The sequence below is a fragment of the Simochromis diagramma genome, unplaced genomic scaffold (assembly GCF_900408965.1).
Source record: "Simochromis diagramma unplaced genomic scaffold, fSimDia1.1 OVJJ01000334.1, whole genome shotgun sequence".
NCBI classification, from domain to species: Eukaryota; Metazoa; Chordata; class Actinopteri; order Cichliformes; family Cichlidae; genus Simochromis; species Simochromis diagramma.
The window spans coordinates 4839359-4861415 of record NW_024386764.1 but is presented as its reverse complement, the minus strand read 5'-3'; the positions used below and the strand labels follow the sequence as shown (position 1 = coordinate 4861415).

At 42.0% G+C, this 22057-nt stretch overlaps 1 protein-coding gene across 1 annotated transcript in view; it reads right to left on the bottom strand.

Annotated features, from left to right (window-relative positions):
- The window catches only part of nr5a2 (nuclear receptor subfamily 5, group A, member 2), a 70633-nt gene that overhangs the window by 19476 nt on the left and 29100 nt on the right, over window positions 1–22057 (bottom strand). Inside the window, exons 5-6 of the mRNA XM_040032573.1 lie at window positions 10583–10702; window positions 6730–6877 (exon numbers count right to left, since the gene is read on the bottom strand). Of these exons, the coding sequence (XP_039888507.1) occupies window positions 6730–6877; window positions 10583–10702 (268 nt within the window). The remainder of the gene's footprint in view (window positions 1–6729; window positions 6878–10582; window positions 10703–22057) is intronic.

Here is a 22057-nt window from a genome sequence, read left to right as displayed (position 1 = left end):
GCAGCCTCGGAAAAAAACAAGCAACCTAAATGAGGTAAAGTGTACATCTACTGCAGTCCTATTAAATGTCCTAGTTTGCCTAACCCAATTTCAGCATGCAGCAGACCAGCTGTCAGGACGTTTGAGTGATTGTGCAATAGGCTGCCATGTCCTCAAAAGTCTTAACAAATGATTAACCCATTTACTTTCTTAATGACAGCAAATGTATTGCAATGGACAAGAATGCACTGGAAAACAGTGATTAATTTACAGTATGTAATTCTTCCATCAGATTAACAATCCAAGTCCAATCCAGAGGTGTCTGTAGCTCAGGAGGTAGAGCTGGTCACCTACTGATCGGAAGGTTGGGGGTTCGATCCCTGCCTCCTCCAGTCTGCATGCCAAGTATCCTTGGGCAAGATACTAACCCCAAGTTGCTCTCCGATGCATCCATTTGAGTATGAATGTGGTTAGACAGCACTCAGTTTAGAGTCAGTGACTGTGAGAACAGGTGTGATTGGGTGAATGTGGCATGTTGTATAGAGCGCTTTGAGTACTCCAGGAGAGTAGAAAAGTGCTAAATAAGAATCAGTCCATTTACCAAGTCTGGAATAAAAATGGACAAAGCCATGAGTCAAATGTCTCAACTTAGCCTAGGGTATAGAGTTTCACTAGATACATTGCTAAAAAGTCTGAAATCTATTGGATAATGTTCAAATGTTGGAGTTATCAAAATCAGGGCAACACTCCAAGATTGCTGTCATAAAGACGCCTCTTATGTTTATACTCCTTTACTGTAAATAATTGTGTGCTATTCATATTATTAGCAGTCTTAGTAGATACAGTGGGGACTTTGTTTCTTTTCTATTTTTACACTCGTGGGTTCTGTTGTTTCTTTTAAGTTATCAGTTTCAACCTTTTTTTTTCCTACTGTTTGCTTTATGATTGCCACATGCACACAGGGCAAAGTTTTAACAGATTACGCAGATTACATTTTGTTGTTTTACTGTTACTTTTTGGTGTGTTACAGTAAACAATAGTGCTTTTATTCTCATTATTTATTAATTTATTAATTTAATGTATGCACTGGCTCATCCACATGACTCCAGAGAACAGGAAAAGAGAATCATATTTTGTGTTCAGTCAAGACGAGGGCATAAGAACACATGTACACCCTAACTATACTTTATTCACGTATTGATCAGGCCAAAGGTACACATCATGCTCCATTCTGCTGACTTGTAGCCAAGTGCAAGTTTGCCTCCAAAAAGGGAAAAAAAATCTGTTAAACTTTGTTAGAACATTATTAAACACGGATTACTGCGCATGCTCTACTAAATGGCTCAATAGAATAAATGTTGAACTGTCACTGCTTCTCAGTTTTAATCAATTCCTGAATGAATTTTAAATGATTGAATTCTTTTCAGGAAATGAATATTTGCCATGTTTTATGGGCATGTGAGTGTGTGTTTGTGTACGTGTGCGTGCAAGGGGGCTTGCGTTATCCAGCTCCCCTGCTCACTGGCCAGGGATCAGTGCATTGATTCTGAGCAGCCTCGGCTGTTGCTTAATTAGGATGTACCTGTCTGGGAATTATATCTTTTTTTCTCTCTCATTGTGCGAGGAAACAAAAATGATAAAGAAATACAGAGAGGGAGAGAAACTTGTCTGTTTTCATCAAGGTTAATCACGTTTTCTGCTTTGTGTTGCTGTCAGCAGATTGGTGTCTGACCTCGCAGCGCGCAAAAAAAAAAAAAAATTGAAAAAACCGTTTTGTGTGGCACACAAAACATGCTAATGAAAGACGTTTCATTGTATGGGGACGGGGGTGACTGGGTGCTGATGCTGTAAAAAGTGGAATTCAAATGGTGGGAATGGTTAAAAGCAGTATGATCGGATGAAAAAATCTGCTATAATGCTTGTAATCTGAATTAAATTCAAATAATTTTAAATATCTTCAGTATCAAAGCAGTTACTGGATACTATTAGATATTAAACTAACTTAAATGTTATTTTTTAAAGTTGAATCCATCTATACATTTGATTGTTTGTGATGTTGGCCGTGTTTAGGGATAGAAAAAGAGGTGAAGTGAAAGTTGGGTGAGGAAGTAAAGAAATAAATAGTGAATTAAGATGAATGAGGACCAATGGAGGTGGATGTGGCGATAGAGTAGTGATAGATTGAGCTGTACAAAGATGGATGTTAAAAAAAAAACAGAGAGAAAGGACAGAGCAATGAGACAAGAGACAATACAGAGGGCTGGATGGATGGAGAGGGATGAAGGGTGGCAAAGACTTGATGGGTGGGTGTCTCTAAACTCCAATTTCAGTGACTGACTAATCGCTTGACAGACGGCTAATGTGTTGAATTGCTGAGGCAGCTCTTGAATCACTGGCTGCCCTGTCTTGATTTCTTATGAATGGACAACACTGCCCATTTCTGATCACTAAGAGAACCACCAAGTTTACTTTAACAGATGAAACAAAAGCAGCATTGGTCTGCATCACTTATAAAGATTACAAATATGTATATCTGTAGTTACACAATGCCTGAAAGAAAAACAAAAGACATTTTCTATTGTTGTTTTAATGGCAATAACTGGGTCTATTTTAGACACATAATAGCCATCCACATTTAGCTTTTATTTAGCTGTTTTTAAAAATTTGATTTGATTTATTCCATCTCTAAAAAATAGAAACAAGCAAATAATGAGAACAAACCCTAAAACAATCAGCTGTACTCGTGTTTAATAGAGGAATAATATAACCAATAAACGGTTGCATTGCACAGAAAGCATAATTATGCATGATATATTGATCAATAGAAACGATTTTAAGCAACATAATGAATGATGAATAATGAACGATTACAAAGTGAGCACAGTTACACATTTTCAGCACGCTACTGCCTGTGTTCCTGCTAAATGCTGCAGTATGAGGACATTATTTAGGGCTACAGGTATGTCCACAAATGCACTCTCTCCACTGGGACCATTTACCACCCTGCACTGGTCTGGCAATACTCTGGTTCTCCTCTCAGTTCACAAAGATTGGCAGCACATGTCTCACCGAATTACAGCTGATGAGGTCTGACCCACTAAGCTGGGTTAACTGGTTGCTGGGTGAGCACTTTGTGACCTCTGTCTCTGTATCTGCTTTCCAAATTTGGAAACTATACATGATGAACCAGAAACACATCGTGAAGATTTAGGACAAAAGCTGATAATTTTTCCAGGTTTCAAACGTAAAGGAGGGCTTAAAATATAAAGAGAAGATCTTTTATTTTTACTCAGCCTGAATTCAAACTTGTCCCTTCACCTCTGGTAATGCTCTGTAACCCACACAGCCTGTCAGTCTTTCTGTTAGGTCTTTAAGTCTGTTAAAGGAAATCAAAGGCCCATTAACAGTTTCTTGACACTCAATGACTCGTAGTAATCCTTCTCCAAACTCTGATCCAGACAGCCCTCAAACTCTCGCTGCCGTTATGTGTGTCCTTTGCTCAATGCCCAAGACATACAATCATTGCTCACAGTCCTACAAACACTTAGGAGATCAATGATCTCAGAGTGATAATCTCCTCCTTGATAGAGGGTAAAAGCCTTCACCGAAGACAGGGAGTGACAGGGGAAAGTGAGAGACAGTGATAGAAAGAGATAAAATAAAGCAATAAACAAAAAGAAAGCAAACAGGAAGTATAACTCCGAAAACAAGCGCACATACAGATCATGACAAGTGTCTCCTCTCAGCTGGGTTGACATCTATATCTCTGTTTTTATTGACAACTGGCTTAACTAAAAGCTCCTCTGCCAGGGAGTGAATGACTGACTGCCCATGTACAGAAAGAGAGGGGGGATGACTCACATGGGAAATCACCAGCTGTATGTAAGTGAGTGAGTAAGTCAATTTTATTTATAAAACACCTTTCGCAGACATGTAGTCACAGAGCGCTATATACTCAAAATCATAAAAACTAGGAAGAAGTGCAATAATAAATAAAATAGAATAAGAAATTGAGTTGTTGGCACTAATTTGTGATATAATGTCTAATATTTTCTAATTCTTGCTTTCTACTATATATTGTTTGCAATGCCTTTTCGTCTCTGCGTGTTTGCCCTGAGCCCGCTGCTTCAAGCTGACTGCTGGACAAAAGGGGAAGTTTATAGACTGGTACTGCATGCATATACTGTAAATAAACTTCAGTAGAAGTTAAATGAAAGTATATTTAAACAAAGTTCGAGAAAGACTAAATTTACAGTTAAATATGGGTGCTACAAAACCCAGTGTCTCGCTTTTACTTTCCACCATGTTGCACAAGAGGACACTTAAAATACTGCACTGCATGCCATATTGGCATTGGCTGTCAACTGTAAGGTGTGGGGCTCAGATAATAATCATAGCAGTGATGCATTGATAGCAGCTGTAATAGCAGCAGTAGCAATCATGATAGCAGTATCTGTGATAGGAGAAGCAAACAAATCTATAGAAGCCACTTTATTAGTTTTATAAAAGGCTGTCCGGGCATTGAATTACTGGGTATTTCTCAGGGTTTAATCCCGTGATTTAACATGCTTATTTAAATAGATGCAAACGTAGTGTGTGCTAAGTAAGTAGAGCCACAGTGTTAAAGTAGTGCAAACAGTTCCTAGTCTCAAACCTGTCGTAATGAACACATCCCTTTTAAATTAGAGAGTAAAGTGACCAGTATTAGAGATTAAATTAGGCTAATAAACAGAAAGAGTCTAATCTTTTAGTTCAGCAGTCAGTGTACATCTACTTTTATGCCTCATTTCCCTACGACCCTTATTAACTGGCTCTGCCGGTAGGGCACAGATAGCTGTGTCGCAAATTAATTTGACCCTTCTGATAATGTGTTTTGATATTTAAATATACATACCACTACCGATGCTACACACATTATGCACATTAATTCCCCAAAGTAAACATATTTGTAGCTCAGCCTTCTTACAGCCAATTACATACTCAGTTTCAGCTGTATGTGATATTAATCACATAATGTAATCTTCTGGCTCTACGTAGCTCGAGCCTCTCTCCCCCCCTCATCCCACCAACACCACCTCAGCTAACGCTGATCCCCTCAGCCAGCTCTACGACGTCTGTGCCGGGCTTCTTTTGCGGGAGGCCTGGGCAACGCCGGAGAACAGGCACTGCCGGGGGCGATACACATCCCTCAGGTGGGCCTTTCATTATGGATGATGTTTCTGCCAAATTATTTAGACCCTGAGCCCCAGCAACATCCCCACCCTATAAAAAACTGAAACAAACACATGCATGCGCACAGATGTGTACACACACACACACACACACTCCCTGTCTCTTTCTTTACAAATGCGCACAAGCATTAATTCCTCCTGATCGCATATATATGTGTGTATGTACAGTTCATTAGTGCTGTTTTCTTTGTTCAGAGGTGTTAAAGAAGTGAAAGTGTGACTCTTGTGAATTACATGTTGTCAGAAGGGACTGGGAGCTAAGCAGGAGGAAAATATTCATCACATGTAAGCCAGTGTTGCTCTCCATGCCATAGAGGGCCCTATGTTGACACTACTGGCTTCAGTAATGTGGGATGTTAAACAGGTTTGGCTCAGTGTGTGTGTGTGTGTGTGTGTGCGTATTCCTCAGAGGTAATTTGTTGCAGACTCGTTAGGAAAGAGTCAGAGATGACAGTCTCCTGGCAATGTCTGACCTCGGCTTAGAGATTCGAGAGCAGCTTTGGGATACAGACACACACACTGAGGAGAATGCACGCACACACACCACATGCCATCAAAGTTACCCTTCTTTTTGTCCCTTAACTCATCAAGCTTTATATTCCTCCACTTACCTTCCTTCCCAAATCCCATGCACTCTCTAGCCTCAGCTCCCGCCCGTCTGTCTCCAAAATACTTCAGGCTGGTGCCTGCCTTCAAACAGCACGACCAGTTCAATTCCCGCTCGCTCTTCATCTTCCTCCTATTTCCTCCTTCCCTTCCTTCACCCTTCTTTAGCTGAGATCCCTTCCAAATCTGTTCTTTCCTTTCCAAAGCTCTACAGCAAATTCTGAGAGGAAAAGCCCCCCTGTTGACCCCTTGCCCTCTCACCCGTTCCAAACTAACATCTCATTCCTCATGCACAGCTCGCTTCTCAAATACTGGTTATGAGTTACACTGCACTTGGCATAATCCTGCACACACTGTGATTCATGACTTCTAATATTGTTGATCCAGGATCTGATCTTTAATTTGCATTTGTTGCAGCAAGTCTGCGATGCCAAAGACCAACAGCTAAATTTCAGAAAAGAAAAATGTCAATATTTATTTTGTATTTACACTTCATATTGACATACTCTCTTTCTCAAGAAATTTTGTACTTTAGAAACTTGAAGATGTGGTGGAAGATCAGGTGAGAGATTTGCTGCTGGGAATGTCACCGATAGATTTATGTGCAAGAGCTGGCTAATAGAAAAAGTAAACCTGCCTATAGTGGATCTAAACTTCCATCCACCCGTAGTCCTATATCATCTGTATGGTTGCACTGTACTGAACCTAGATTTATTGAGAGTTGTACTCACCAAAAATACATTTAAATTTTAGACCCAGACGTATATACAAGAGCTGCCACATCCATCTAAAGAAGACCAACCACACCTACCTCACATCCATTTGCCCTTTCACTATTTTGTGCGTTTCAGAACCACCCCTTCCTCTCAATTCCCATGTTCCTCCTAGCTGATATAAAATATATCTGACTTACCCAGGCTGAAAAGCACCAGGAACTTCAGGCAGACAAACTCTCGTTGATCCAGCTGCAGAGAGCGTAGTTTGGCCACCAGCTCCTGGGCGTGGCTCAACAGATTGTTGAGAGTTGCTCCCGCCTGTGAGGCAATCACTGCGTAGTCCACCTTTAAAAAAATAGGAAAGAAGAAGGTAAAAATGTGTGCATTTAAGTGACTCTGACTGGAGTTTGAGCAGAAGTTTTGAAAACATAGTTGTAGATACCAAATAGAACACAATGTCACTTAGTCGATCACTGATTTGGGAGTTTTACAGCCCCATAGCAATAATTGGACGGTGGTTTGGTTTGGAAACAGCATGTTTGTGACTGAGTAAATCACCCATTTCTAGTCTGTCACTTCTCTTTCACTTCTTTCACATGGATACAAAAATGGCTAACATGCTTCCTTAGGTCTAACCTATAAACATTAACACCACTTACACACTCCTTTTGCAGGTGTGCTTCAAACCTGCAGCTGCAGCTCATTTGAATGGGAGGCAAGTTCTTAGTTGCCACACCATAAGCAGGACCATATTAAATTTTTATACTTATTGACAATTCATTACCATAATTGACTGTGTGAGGGTTTCCGGGAGAAGATAGATGTTGGTGCGAGTCAGGAAGAGGTTCCCTGTGAGCTTCCATTTGTAATTATAAGCAGCCGTGAGTTTGGATTTTACTTACAGTGTAAATAAGATGACTGGAATACGTTTTTTTTTCCTTTGCAAATAAGAAAAGGGTCAAAGGGACATACATGTTGATAATACACCAATTTTTTCATTTATTTATCTGCCTTCCCCACTTGTTATCCTTCCGTGTGCTTTTACTACACTACACTCTCCCACTTTGTCCCGACGCCTCTGTCCCTGTCTTCCCATCTTAACACCTCCGAGACAGAAAGAGCTATGGCTCTGTGAAAAGCAAACACTGCCCCCCTTCCAAGGTGTCAATCAATTTACATAAAATCAACTGTGCATGAAATAAGTTCATTGAAGGATTGGACTGTTGATGGTGATGCCTTGGGTTATTGCCTCCCAGCCTTAAGTAAAAAGAGAGACCAAATAAAACGCTATAGTGTCACTATAGCAGACTTAGCACTAACTCTGGTGACCTGCGTATCAATCAATCAATCAATACCACTTTATTATCACCCCTGGAGAGACATAGAGGGCGAATATATGATTAAACCTTCAAATCTTAACTTATCATAAATATAGTCTTTGCTGAACATTAGGATTAATATGAAAGGTGAAAATAGGTTGGTGCTGCTATAGATGGAGGATGCAGATGGAAAAAGACCATGTTTGAAACCACAGAAAAGTGTGAGTATATATATATATAGTCATTTGAATTTAATACACACCAGGAGCACTCTTATAGTGTTTTTTTGCAGCCGGCTGACTGCCACACTGTGAGGCCTTGCTAAATCATTCAACAGATCAGTCCAGCCTTTGTCATTTCATGTTTGCTCACATTTGTACAAGTTCCACTGTGTGTTTGATCCTATGACAGGATAAAGAACAAGCACTCATGGCCATTTCTCACTGCTGTTGGTGACATGCAGTAGTAAAGAGAAAGAAAGGCAGAAAAAAAAGAATAAAATTAACAAGCAAGGGACAACAAACATAGGGACATGGGACCGGGCAAGACAGAAGGCAAATGACAGGCTGTAGCAGTTAATCTGCTAGTTCAATGGATTTCTCTTCAAATGTCAGTATGAATGGAGCGTATGACTGGCAAGAGCAAAGAAGCAGCTTGCTTCAAAGCAAGAGGGAAGAAACATCTGTTTAAATTCTCCATATGAGCAAAGCTCTGGTCTTTCAGTCACATTTTTTTAATAAAAGCAGTACAATATCTCCTGGTAAACTTTGCGAATTTATTTCAGAATAAATGTGGTGATTTGCCTCAATGCACTTGAGGACAAAGTGCAATCAGTTTCAGTGCAACAATGGATTAATTACGGCATGAACTAAGGCCTGTCCTCAATGGCTGCTTTGTGTTATGGCATCATTTGGTTAATTCCTCATAATACACTACATATGGGCATTCTGGCAATTCAATAGTATAAAATACCAGCTGTGTTATTTCGTTTGGGCTGCCAAAGGGAAAAAAAAATCCACCTTGTAAAACTGTAATATCTGTTCAAAATTAAGATTTTGCACACTCTGCATTCTTGGACAAATGGCCCTCTGTTTTGCTGTTGGGACTATGCTTCTAATCTGATGCAGCCACTCTGTGTAAAGCTTAGAACTACAAATACGTGGTCCTTTTTAAAAATACTGATATATAGTTTATAGACCAGAGGACTACATGTACTCCATGTACAACACAGATTTGCTTCTTACTGGGCACTAAGGTCAGAGAAGGCTTTTGCCAGACTCGGTGCAGCGCTCTCCCATCAAGTCCTGATTGTGTTTGTGTAGCATTTGCTTTGGGTGGTGTTGCTACTGCGGTTTAAATATCCCTTGTATTATCACTGTGCTGTCACCCCTGGCCAGGTGGAGAATAATAGGAGATAATGAACTGTTTCAGACCCCCCCCCCCCCCCTCCCACACACACACACACACACACACACATGCATACATTTCCAAACACACACACACACCCTCAACACCAGCTGTTCATTAACCAAAGTATGCAAAACGAAAGCGCCATCCAGCACCTCCCCTGACTATCAGCCCCTCCTCCTCCTCCTATTCCTGCACCTCGCTGTTCGGGCCTTTTAAAACAGCCTTATCTGCTTCGCCTCATCATCTTCTCCCCGATCCATCCTCATCTCTTCTACTTTTGGCACATTTCTGCCTTCTTCTACCTCATTCTGCCTCCTTTCTTTTCTTCTCCCTCCTATTATCCAACTCAGTCTCCTTCCATCAGTTTACTCCCTCCGTCCATCTGTTCAACAATCTTGCACTGCTTCTTCTGCCTTTTTATTTCTTTTTTTCTTCAAACTCTCATTTACCTGTTACCACTACCATAGCACTATTTGTTATAGTTTGTAGTTCCCACTAGAGGCAGTACTGGCTGCTTCTTCACCCATGCTCAGAATCGACTGTGACCTTGTCTTCATTCAGAATCGTGGAATTAAAAGGACTCCCCCTGTACACAGTGCACACGCGCTCGCCAGAATCTATTGTTGTAAAACATTTGTCGAAAAGCAATGTTTTTGCAGTGCAAGACAATCAATAATGCATGACTTCTCAACTCACTGACAGCCATCTGATTGGTCAGAGGCATATTCATGATGAGCAGTTTCGCACCTTTGTGACTGCACACACTCTCTCTTTCTCTTTTTAAAATGTGCCTTTGTTTGTGTGCGATTTTGAGAATCACCGAAGACCGAGTGAGTCTTCTATGTTTGCTTTGGGTTTGTGTATTTAAAGACAGCTTGCTTTGTGAGTGCTTGTGTGTGTGTGTGTGTGTGAAGCCGAAACACAAATCAGCACACGGCATTCTGATGCATTGAGATTTCTTGTTAGGGCTTCAGGCACCATCTCCCACCAACTTCCTCAAAGACCCCCAGTAAAAGAAAATAACACATTTAGCTGCATTTTTTATCTGTCCACCCACTCACTATGCTACAGCATGAGTGTCTGAGTGCTTTATTTATTCACTGTTTGAGTCTTCATGCTCTGAGAAAAACTGTAAGAGCCTATAATCTTAGAAAGAAACCCCAACAATCAGGCGACATGTCTGTGAGCAATCACTTGGCAACAGTGGGAAGGAAAAATCCCCTTTTAACAGAAAGAAAGAAAAGTTTTTTTTCAGAGTTTGAGTGATACAAGATTGGACAAAAACAAAAAAGGAGTGGAAAATGCTGGAAGTAGTTCTTACCTGTTGGCCAGTGACCAATAGGATGGAGCCCTCCTTGGCATGCACCACCTGGCGGAAAACGTGGTCGAGAATGAGGAGTTCACTCCAGCAGTTCTGCAGCAGCTTCATCTGGTCATCCACCTGATTAGAGATGCATATACAAAAATCCACATCAGGCCAGGTGTTTATTTTTCCGCTCTTATAAAGCTGTAACAACAGTCTCTGTTGAGACTGAATGCCAGATGTACAATACCGTAACTGTCATCAGTGCAGATTGCATGTCTTTCATTGCACTCCTTTATTACATGTTATTTAGACGGGTTTGCAGTCATCAACACACAGAGTTGTGTGTTCAGGAGGGGCGTAGAAAACATGCAATGTGCAAACTGTACAAAATGTGTTTAATATTCCAAAAATTAAAGTCTTATATCTGTAAGTCACTGAAAACAAATCAAGTTTTAAACAAGAACTTGTAAGCAAAGTCACACTGTTAAAATTTGTGGTTAAGATTGTGTCATAAATACTATAATCATTTTACAGGCTCCACGATCAGTCTATGAGGTCACCTGCTCTAAACATTTTTACTGCACGTTGGGTTTTTTCCAAATGCTAAAAATGCCTGTTAGAAAATCCCGTCTGTCAAATAATCTGAAATGTAGAGCGGTGATAATATTGTATAAAGACCTTGAGAAATAAAGGCTATAGCCAAATAGTATAGAGCCACCCACAGAAAAAAAAGCGCTGAAAAAAGCTGAAGCACTTTGTCAGCCGTAGCGGCTTGTAAATATCACAGGCAGCTGTTTGCCGGGTAAGCTTTCTCACAGGTCAATCACTATTGATCAGTAGCGTACCACGGGCATTTTTTTCCCAACCTTACACAAAGCTCAAAAGTCCCCTGTATGCACTCTAAAGCTTTCTCATGTGAACCTTTCCCCACACAGTTAAGCACTTTGCTGCGTGCCTGATTTAACAATGTTGCCAGGTTTATCTGTTTGCCCATTGCCAGGAGTTTCTGAGTGATTCCACAGATGATAATGATTAAATAGTCCACCCCCCCATTTGTTTTTCCCCCCTCTAATACCAGCCGTCTGCTCCCAGGGACCTGACAGGTAAACTTTGGAAGCTGACACAGGTGAAATAGTGGTTTTGGGAACCAAAACAACCCCCTCCATTGTGACTGCTAGTCTCTTCCCATGCCCGACCGTGTTAATCATTACTCTACATAGCTAGACTCAAAAAAAAAAAAAAAAAAAAAAAAAAATGGAAAACACAGTGAGAGGGATGGAATGAGGAAAATGTATAAGTAGTTCTTTCTTTCTCCTCCCACCTCTTCTATCAGTAAACAGTGTGCACTTTGTGGCTTTGCTGGGAATAATGTGTCTTTCTGAGCACACAGGAGTCTGCTGCTTTGAGTATGTGAGAACTGTCTGTGATGGGCATCCAAAGCTTGCAGTATGAAGAATGTGGATCGATGGTGTATCGCGGAAAGGTTTGAAAGGAATGTCTTTTTCTTTTTGGTGCGCCGTGGAAATCATAAAGGGTTCAGATTGTTTGATATCAAGTGACCTTAGTTACTCATTTCATGTCAACAACTTTCATTCCACCTTTATTACCTTGTATGACACGACACTGGATCTGGCCTAATCTGAAGTCTATCTGTTGTTGATTAGGCCTGTTTTGACTGGTGATCTGAGGCTGGTGGCAAACAGTGTTTGTTTACCTTCCACAAAGACACAACAATAGACAACACACTTGGTTAGACGACACGACTATTCTTTACTTGCACGGCAGTTGTCATTTGGTTGCTGTACTCCTCCTGATTGGAGTTACTATTTATTGTTTACCTTGATATAGAGCAGCTCTTTGTATTTGTATTTGAATTGTCGCTCCCCTAACATAGTTTTTCTTTTCAAAAGTGATTTGGTTTTGTTTTGACCTTAAAAACAAGCATTTAGTGCTGACATTACGCCAAAGTAGGAAGGATTTCCTTTTTTCTGTGAGATTTGTTTGATCACATCTTTTTGTTGTTAACCAAAAAGTGAGATGTGAGTATCTGGCATCTCCTAACATATTTATTACATCATTTTCTCTTACTACAAGGTAAATATCATTAGTTAAAAAAAAATCATATTTGAATTCAGAAAAAGTCCACATGGAGGGGATCGTTATGCTTCTGGCACACTGTGATGGAATAAAATGACGCGTATACGAGAGATATGGCACGGTGAGAAATTTGCCTTGAAACGTTTCATGTCTCCCACTTCTCTTTCATCAGTTTGGCAATGCTGCTGTGACTTTTTCTAGCATTTTTGACAGCATCACAGGGTTTGTCTCTCTCCCGCCTCCTTCCTATATACATCTATTTTTGCGGTTCCACTCTGGTAGTCACTCAAGTGCAAGGGAAATGCCTTCATTAAAACCATCAGAAAGCAAGGAAGACGCTCAAAAGAGGGTGTTTTCTATATTGTGCCCTAATCCAATTCTCTTTATCTCCCCAACCTCAGGATGTTGGAAGTGTGTGCGTGTGCGTGTGTGTACGAATGATTACATGTAAGGCCCAGCTCTTCAAAGGACTCCACTGTATGTCACTGGTGCTGGCAAGTATCGGGATACTCATCAAAGGCCTGTCCTCACTCTGCCCGCCTGGAAGCTCTTCTCTGACAAGAGTCCTGGGTCATCAAAGGGGGGCAGTGGGAGGCTAGACTGGGGCAGGGGACACCCGCTTGGAAGAGGGGGACTGGTGACAGACAGACAGGCGTGTGGGCGGACCAGGGGTACGGGGTTCAGTTCACTGACCTTTTAAGTTCCAGTGACACGAGTCGTTTCCCTGACAAGCTCTTCCTTTGCTCTGTCAAATGAGCAACAGTCACGGTGCCTGATCTTACCAACACTGCTGCCTGTTCGCTCAGATAAAATGAACTTTCTGACACGACATCGACAACCAATTTGTCTTGTGTTTTACACGAGGGCAAAAGGGCCGAATATTATCTCTGTGCAAAGAAAACGCAGTCAGAAAAAAAAAAAAAAACTGGACGACTGCCAGCGGCTGATTATAAACATTGCCTAGTTTAATGTATTCACACCTTCGTATGGTGCTGCAAAGTTCAAATGAGCAGTTTGTGTGCTCCAAAAGAGCAATAAAGCAGATTTATATAGTGGTTTAATTCCTGTCTCACCACATAGTCATGGAGTATTTAGATAAGGCTTCTAATTGCCAACCGTTTCCAGCAATGATGACGCATAGTTGGAAAAAAAAGCTGTTGTTTTTCCTTGATTCTTCTTCTTTATCCCTTCCTCATTTCACCAAGACATAAAAACACTTGCTGCTAGGCTGATGTTCTTTACTGAAATTGGTTGCTTCCTCGAACACTGTAAATATAGATATTGACGTCAAGATAACTGGCACTCTTTTTTCCCGCTACGATGATTTCCTTAAATACATAAAGGCAGCTAGCATGAGTTACAGCCAGGTCATTCAGTGCTAACAGATGAAAAAGGAAACATTGTTTGATTAATAAGTCAAATTGATGTGAACACGTTTTGGTAAGTGTGCGTAGCAACGGTGCTACACAATAAGTTCAAAGTTGAACACATTCTGCAAAATGAATTTTTCTAAACAGAGAAGTTGAAAAAATGTAATACTGCTGGTGAGGCACTGTGAAGGGGAAGGAGAGAAGTATTTTTCAGGTAATAATGGAATTCTCTTTGAGATTTTAATTTCCACTAGCATCAGACTCAAGGTAATAAAATCTGATAATTACAGGCTGGTGAATGGACACAGCAGCAAATACTTTTCATAGCACATGAAAATACTCCACATGCTCACTGTAAGCCTAACCAAAACCACCACAGACGAACAACAGGAAGGTCTTGTTCTTGAAATTCTTACCAAATGCCAAAACCACGCTCTGAAATTGGTCAGATGGTGATTTAACGTTGCTATCATTTTGTGGCTAAAAAAAACATAAATGGATTTGAGCCATATGAACTTAGCCATACTCTATGAATTCAAGAAATAATTTAGGTCAACATGAATGAAAAAACACTTCTTCTCCTCCTTCAACTGTACGCATTTGAACAATCCCAAGTTGCCACCTGTCCTTGGATGAAGCAAAACTCATTACAGGAATTTTGCTTCTTAGCTTGGCGCTCATGCAGAAAACAAGCTCCCCAGAAATCGCTTCAAACTGGCCTCAAAATACACATTTACAGGTGCTTTTCAAGGTGTGATCTAGTTAATATTTCAATATCATCACCAATTTTTTGGTTAAGAAATGAGAGAAATTCCGAGCAGGAACTTGTACTTGCAGCAGCCAGTGATGAAAAATACATATCCTCCAAGAAACCAATTTAACACCTTTATGATCGTTCAGGCGAGTGGGATCAATGCCCTGGATCAATCGCTTAGCCCATAGCTTTTGTTCAAAACCACTGGCTGAGATTAATGGGATTTTCCAGAGAGGGGGAGAGAGAGGTAGAAAAAGGAGAGCCCAGTTGAGAAGGGGGGAATGGAACTGCCAGACAGGGAATGGGAGAATGAGAAAAGACTTGGGGGAAATTGAGAAAATAAAACATAGTGATTAAGAGCAGATATTCCCTCCATTTCTGGGCAAATGTAAATTAATTGGAAATGGAGCATTCAGATGCTCGCTGACAAAAGTAATGTTTATTCATAGCCCCCTGCTAAGAGTAGAGCAATTATCACGCTGCGTCGAGTCAAAACAGGCCAATGTACGAGAATCTTTCTCCCCCTTTCTTGAGGCCGGGTTTTGGTCTAGTGCCACGAGCATTGTTAAGCTTCGTACGGTACGGTGGGCTTTAACGAGAGTACACAGCTGGATCTGATTTTAATAAGTAGTTCCATTTTTGATGTGGCTTAATGAACAGATTAATAGAATCTCCTTCTGTGGAGCCTTAATGAATGGAGAGAATCGTGTTTTTTTTTTTTAACACAGGGGGGAGAACACACACATTCGCAGACCGTGAGTTTATTTGCCTCAAACGACTCGTACATAAACAATAGCTGTGCTTCTATCTTTCCTCTATCTCTGTTGGACAAGAATCAATGCTGTCTCGGAGTACTACAGGTGAGATTTGAAGCTGACATCAATGCCTGCGCGTCTCTAGCAGCCATTCTTTGGTGCAGTCCTGTCTTGGCATCTGTTCGCCTTGAGCCAAACAGGCCGTGTATTCACCTGGGAACGGGCATTAATTTACCTAGAACCGTGCCTGTTGTTCTCAGAGTGTGGCAAACACTTAATTACGCCGAGCTTGACGGTGTACCGAAGCTCGCTTCCAGTTTAGCTCGTTGATTAAATTGAGGCGTGAGTAACATCAGCAGCGACGTGTTTTTGGTGTTTTTCTTTTTGTGATTTGGTCAAATTAGCCAGCAATGTATCAGGAATCATAAAATGGTTTATATTTGTTTTACTTTTAGAGCACACACAACCCCAATGACCTGAGATAAAACCTCACTATCAACCTGTTTATTTCTTTATTGCCATTATAACATCTTAACAAAGACCAAGCTACAATAAAGGCACAAAAAAAAAAAAAAAATCAGGTCACCATTTGATACCATCTAGGCAGCGTCTTGTTTTAGGTCAAACGAAATAGCACATGCCTACTGAATCCTGCTGCAAATCATTTTTGACATCCTTAACTTGCCCAAGACACAAATAGAGTTATATCCATCAGGAAAAACAACAGACTGAGTGACAAAATCCCCTGGATGTTCCAACAATGGTATGTGAACTGGTGGGAAGGCCGAGACGGATGGACAGTGTTCACGATCCAGATGACGTCCCCCTTTCTGTTCATGCTGCAGAGTGAGAATAGAGGACCGGTATTCGCTCGTCTCACTTTAACAACGTCAGCTTATGCTTATCGTGGCCCTCCAGTCCATGTTCGGCCTCGATCCTTCGGCTGGCACAGTGATAAGAATGCTGGGAAAATGAGCAGGTGGCAGGTGCTGCTGCTAGTCAAGCGGGAGGGGGCTACACAGAGAGCAGAGGAATGATAATACTGGTGGTAATGCACCCAGTGAAATTAAATTTGTCAAACTGCAGACAAGCTTAAGGAATAAAGCAACCAGAGTCAATTATTTCCTACTCGGATATGTATTTGTTGCTTTTGAACTGATGCTTTAAGTCCCTTTACAGTCGCAGACACTTAACTGAATGGCTTGAACAGCAAATAAATGAAAACATTTAGCCATTGCTGAATTAAACCCAGGGGTTACCTCAACTATATACAAAATGCTTGTTGTTACACTCTCAACTTCACTGCAGCTGTGTCTATTGAACCTTAGGTTGACACAAAAGTTCAGCACAAAGGTTCACTTGGCCTGGTTGTGCTATATAAGGTATCCAAGCCAGAGTGTCACCTTTATCTATATTTTACTATTTTGTTATGAGAATGCTCCTTCGTCCAGCTTTGAGCTGCCCTGCGACAGTACGTGACACTATATACTGTATATATATACATCGCACGAATGCCCATCAGCATGTCTATAGCACCTGCTTGTTGTATGCATCTATCTTTAATCCAGCAGATCAGGTAATGGAGAATGCCGATGGGTTTATCTCCAACTGAGCACACAGAAATCCTAGACTGTTATTATGTCTCTTAAGAGCCATTGAGATGCCACAGGCCATCTGTGAGCTCAGAAAATATCACACAAGATGCAGCAGGCCTTGCATTTTCTTTCACTACAAAATGAAAGCGCTTCTGGTGGAAAAGAGGTTCTTTATTATATCAGCTTGTGATGCGTGCTTTAAAATTGTACATGCTCTATTCATTTGTTTTGCAATCGGTCGAGCACAGTATTTCTAGTCTCACCATAATATAAATTCACTCACTGCAAGTAGATGTAAAGGTTTTTCAAGAGAAGTGTAGAAAGTAGAAAGCGCAAATCTTCTTTCCTCCAAGATACTATTCAGTACTTAGTCCTCAGCAGTGCAGAAAAAACAAGCCGTTTCTTTTCGAAGTAAGTATTTTTCTTGTAATGCCTTGTAATTATCTACCTACCTAGATGCTTTGAATGAGCATTTGTGTGTCGCTGCATATGCACTTACTGTGTGTTGGACTGAGAGCGAGACTGAGAGGTTTGTGTGAGTGGATGTATGCTGTCCTCTGTGTGTGTGTGTCAGAAAGAATTCTTTGTGTTTCAGCGTGCGTGTGCCCCAATGTCTGATCGATATTGCTGAGGCACTGTGATTGATTGGTTCCCACGGTGACCGCATTAACGGACTCCGGAGGCCGACCTCTGACCTCTACAATACCGCACATTCGATTGGCAGTGCTCTTTCCCTCTTCCCAGCTTCGCATCGTTTCATCTCTACACATTATGGCATTTGTTTTCTTGTCCAGGTCCCGCATTGAAGAAACCCCCCAGCAAAACAAAAACCGAGACAGTGATTGGGCACGGACTCTTTCCCGCCCTGCCCTTGCTCACCCTGTCTTCTTCCATTCCGCTCCGAGTACATGTGTCCTGAGCCTTGTTGAGCTGAGAGGAAACAAGACACGGGCCTGACGAAGCCGTGCACGCTTGCCTGGGCTTTACCTCAACACACACTGATGCCACTAATACAGGAAACCACTGTAAACAGTGTAACAGTGTGCTTAATAAATATGTAATTAATACATTATTAACATAAAAAAGATGCTTTTAACAGCAGAAACTTGATACAACAACTGCGCACGCAGGCTAGGAGAAGTGTGGCACTACATGCTAGAGAAAGAAAAAACAAAGCATGTCTGCGGGTCTGGGTGCTGCAATGGGAAGATTGTCTTGTTTTCTCAAGGTCGCTGATGATGGCAACAAACACTCCTCTCTGTCTGATATCAGCGCAGGGATTTGAGGATGAACCAAGCACGCCCAAACTTTCCTATTCTGTTTTTACTTGATGCATAAGCATATGAAAGATGGAAAAATCAATAAGGCAAGAGGAACAGACCAGTGAGAGGCCAGACCTGAATTTCAATAGATATCTTTTCATGCATGCAATGTTTATTGTTGTCTGAAACAACTAGACTGTTTACTAGACATGCATAAAAAAGTCTTGTAGGTAATGTCAGCCATTTTTATTTTATAAGTATATAGATAATGACTGAAAAAAGTTGTATTTTAAGCTTGCACGTGGTTCAAAAACAGGGAGCTGCAATAAATTTTATTCCGAGAGAGTGTGAGACATGTAGGTAGTTAATGAGAAAGAAATATATGTACTGTTGCTTAATTTCTGAGGAAAGTTAATCCATGAGCGCATGACTTCGAGGCACTATTGTTTCCAAGGTACCTTAGAAATAGATAACTTAGCCCCACCCCAGCCTGCGTGCACACATAAACACATACACACAGACTTGCACAGACACACGTATGCAAGAAATCTCAGGGCTTAGAGCTAAGAAGCTATCAACTAATTATCAAAAACACAGAGAAGCCCTAATCAATTATTCACATGAACATTAGACCGCTAATACACATGCAGCCCAGGGAATGGCATCTCCCAAAAGTAACCCTTCCTTTTACACTCAAACGCACACACAAACACACACACACGCACACGCACACACACACACACACACACAGGCACACACACTTGGATGCAATCACGTTAAGACCTACATAGTTGCAAATGGGTGCCAATAATATCCATACCTACATGAATATTTCTGCCTTCCTGCTTCTCCACTCTCCCACCCCACCTCCTCCATCAAATGCAGTGAGAAAATGCATGCCATAACAAAGTCAAACGAGTAACGCTAGTAGACTCTCTATAAGGTTCCTGGCTGGGAGGCACTGACCACAGAAATCCTATTGATCCATCAGCAACCCCCCAACCCCTCGTAGATTCCCCAAGCACACACAAATACACACCCCGAGCTTAATCTACAAGGCGATTCCAAGGCATTAAGCCCCAGCCATTGGATTTTCACGCTGTGCAATCATTATTTGAGCTAATGCTGCAATTTATGACTAGGTGTTTGTGTGCTGGGTGTGAAAGGCATGTGGAGGGGATGCATGGTACGCTGGGGAGTAAAAGACTGCGAATATATGCAAGTATGGATTTGCGTTTGTTGTGATTGTGGGCTGGCTAAAATTGTGGCTTTGGATTTGGTTTAGTGAAAGGTTATGACAGTCTCTGCGACCTGCTGGAGCGGGGGGGCTAGGAGGAGGAGTTGGCCGTCCAACTGCGGTCTGGAGTGTGGGGCCTCCCTGCTGCTGCGGAGTCGGGGCGGTCTGCCTCTCCCCACCGCAGGGAAAAGGGTAACACCACCTGGGTCTGGGTGCAGTTCCCCCCTCCAGGGGCAAGGGTACCTAGACCCGGGGCGTAGAGTACGCTTGGGGAGTGTGATCGTGTGTACAGGGTCTTTTTATGTCTGTCTCCACGTTGGTTGAGTGTGGAGTAAGTGCATATGAGAGCATGAGGGTGGGAATGGATGTTTGTATATGTGTGTGCCTGTATGTCTGTGTCTATACGTCAGGTTGGGTATCAGACGCCACCTCTCTGGGGACATCTCAGGCCCTCCAAGGTTTGGAGGCCTATCTCCCCCCACCACCACTTCCCCTGCCAGTGGCGGACTCCCTCAGACATCGGTGCGTTGGTGGTTCTTTGTGTCTGGGGATGGGCGTCCAGGTACACACCGGCTCACTCCTTGGCGGCCGCTTATTGGGGCCTGGAGCCTGGGGCCTGGGGCTCGCTCGGGCCACTTCGGAGGTGGGGTGCCCCCGGCCTCTCGGCCTGGGGCTCGGTCACTCAGGCACAGCTGGCTGCCGGCGGAGCTCACGGGCGCGTCACTGCAACCCCCCCTGGCTTCTGCTCTGCGGCTGCTGAGTGAGCCCTCATCTGGGACTCTCCTCAGCTCTTTCTGGGACAGTGGCGCGGCTGCCCCTCTGTTGGTCTTCCTTGGTCTCTTGTGTTCTGGGGGCCTCTAGATGTCTGGAGTTTTGATCTCCTCCATACCTGCTTCATGCCCTGGAGGACGGGGCAGTGCCCCCCCCACACCCTCTAGCAGATCATTACATGAAGGAACCTTTTAAAAAAACAAGCGCGTCCATGCTCACAGGTGTACACACGGGTGATCACACCCACAAACTACACCCTTTTTGGCTCCTACCTCAAAGCACACTGTGTTCTGTTGATCTTATGTGCTGCACAATAATGTTTAATATTTAGTATTTACTGTCATATTCCCATATATCATTGTGATGTTGTTTATTCTATTACTCTTGTTCTCTTCTGCTTGTTTTCTTTTTTCTTTCTCAGCAGGTGATCCAGGTGATCGATAGATGCATTTTTTTTTTCTGCCCATTCTGTTGGTTTTTGTTTTTTGCCCTTCTCCCCGTCCCTCTTCTCAGCTGTTTCTCTTTCCCTCTTTCTTTCTCCCCTTCTTTCCTCCAGTCAAGTCTGTCCCGTATTCAGCAAGTGAAAATAAAATAAACAATAAAAGGTGAATCAAATGGACCATTATGGCAAGGCTGGGATGGTCAATTTGGTAAAGTAAATCCGTTGGGCGTCTTTCTTTGCCTTTAGACAATAATTCTGATGGCAAAAGAGCCAAACGGGACAGGCAAAAAAAAAAAAAAAAGAAAAAAAAAAAAAGGTTATGACAGTCAGATGTAAATGAGAAAGAGGGTTTAGGCACAGGAATCAACAAACAAGTCACAAAGTAAAGGAAAAATCCTTTACCTTTTACCCATAAGTGAAGACATCCTTCGGTCTCGTTATGCTGTGGAGGAGGGCGGGGGATAGCATGGATTTGGCTCGATTTAGCCCCCTCAGAGCCAAGTGTCATTGCAAATCAATGACAGAATGACAAAGCCCTCATCTATAGGGCCTTAGGGGTCAGTTAATAGTTTGATGAGTATGAATATTATGTAAATCATAAGCTATGAATTTTCTAGTCATCTGATCTCATCTGCTTTGGTGGATTTGAGAGCAGGTTAGACTGCCCCCTCCACCAGCATCAAAATCAAAAGCAAAATACAAGAATATCTTTTGGAAGAATGGCATCCCGTTTAGAGAGTACCAGAGACTTGTCGAATCAATGCAACAGTTACTCTGTTGAAAAGTGGTGACCCTTTACATACAAAGTAAAAACCTCTCTGCGTATGTGTAAATGTGCCCTGGTGTAACTGTTTGTGTGTGCGTGTGTGCGACTTCGATTGACAGACGCTGGAAAATTTGCCAATAATCCTTGTCTGGATGTCTGGATGTTAAGAGGAAAGGAAGACACGCAAAAGAGGAGCCAAAGAAGACAGGAGGCTGAAGCCTTCACCCTTTTGTATTATTCAGAACAGCAGAGACATTCCTCTTTAACTTGCTTGTTCTTCCTCTCCCACACGCAGACAGACATATACCCACAGACACACACATATGCAATATACCTTAACCCAGCATAGAAGACCAGAGCTGTTTTAAAATGCACAAACTGACGCTGTGATGCTTTCTGTCTGAGAGGGTGGGAGACACATATTCCCATTAGTGTGTGACG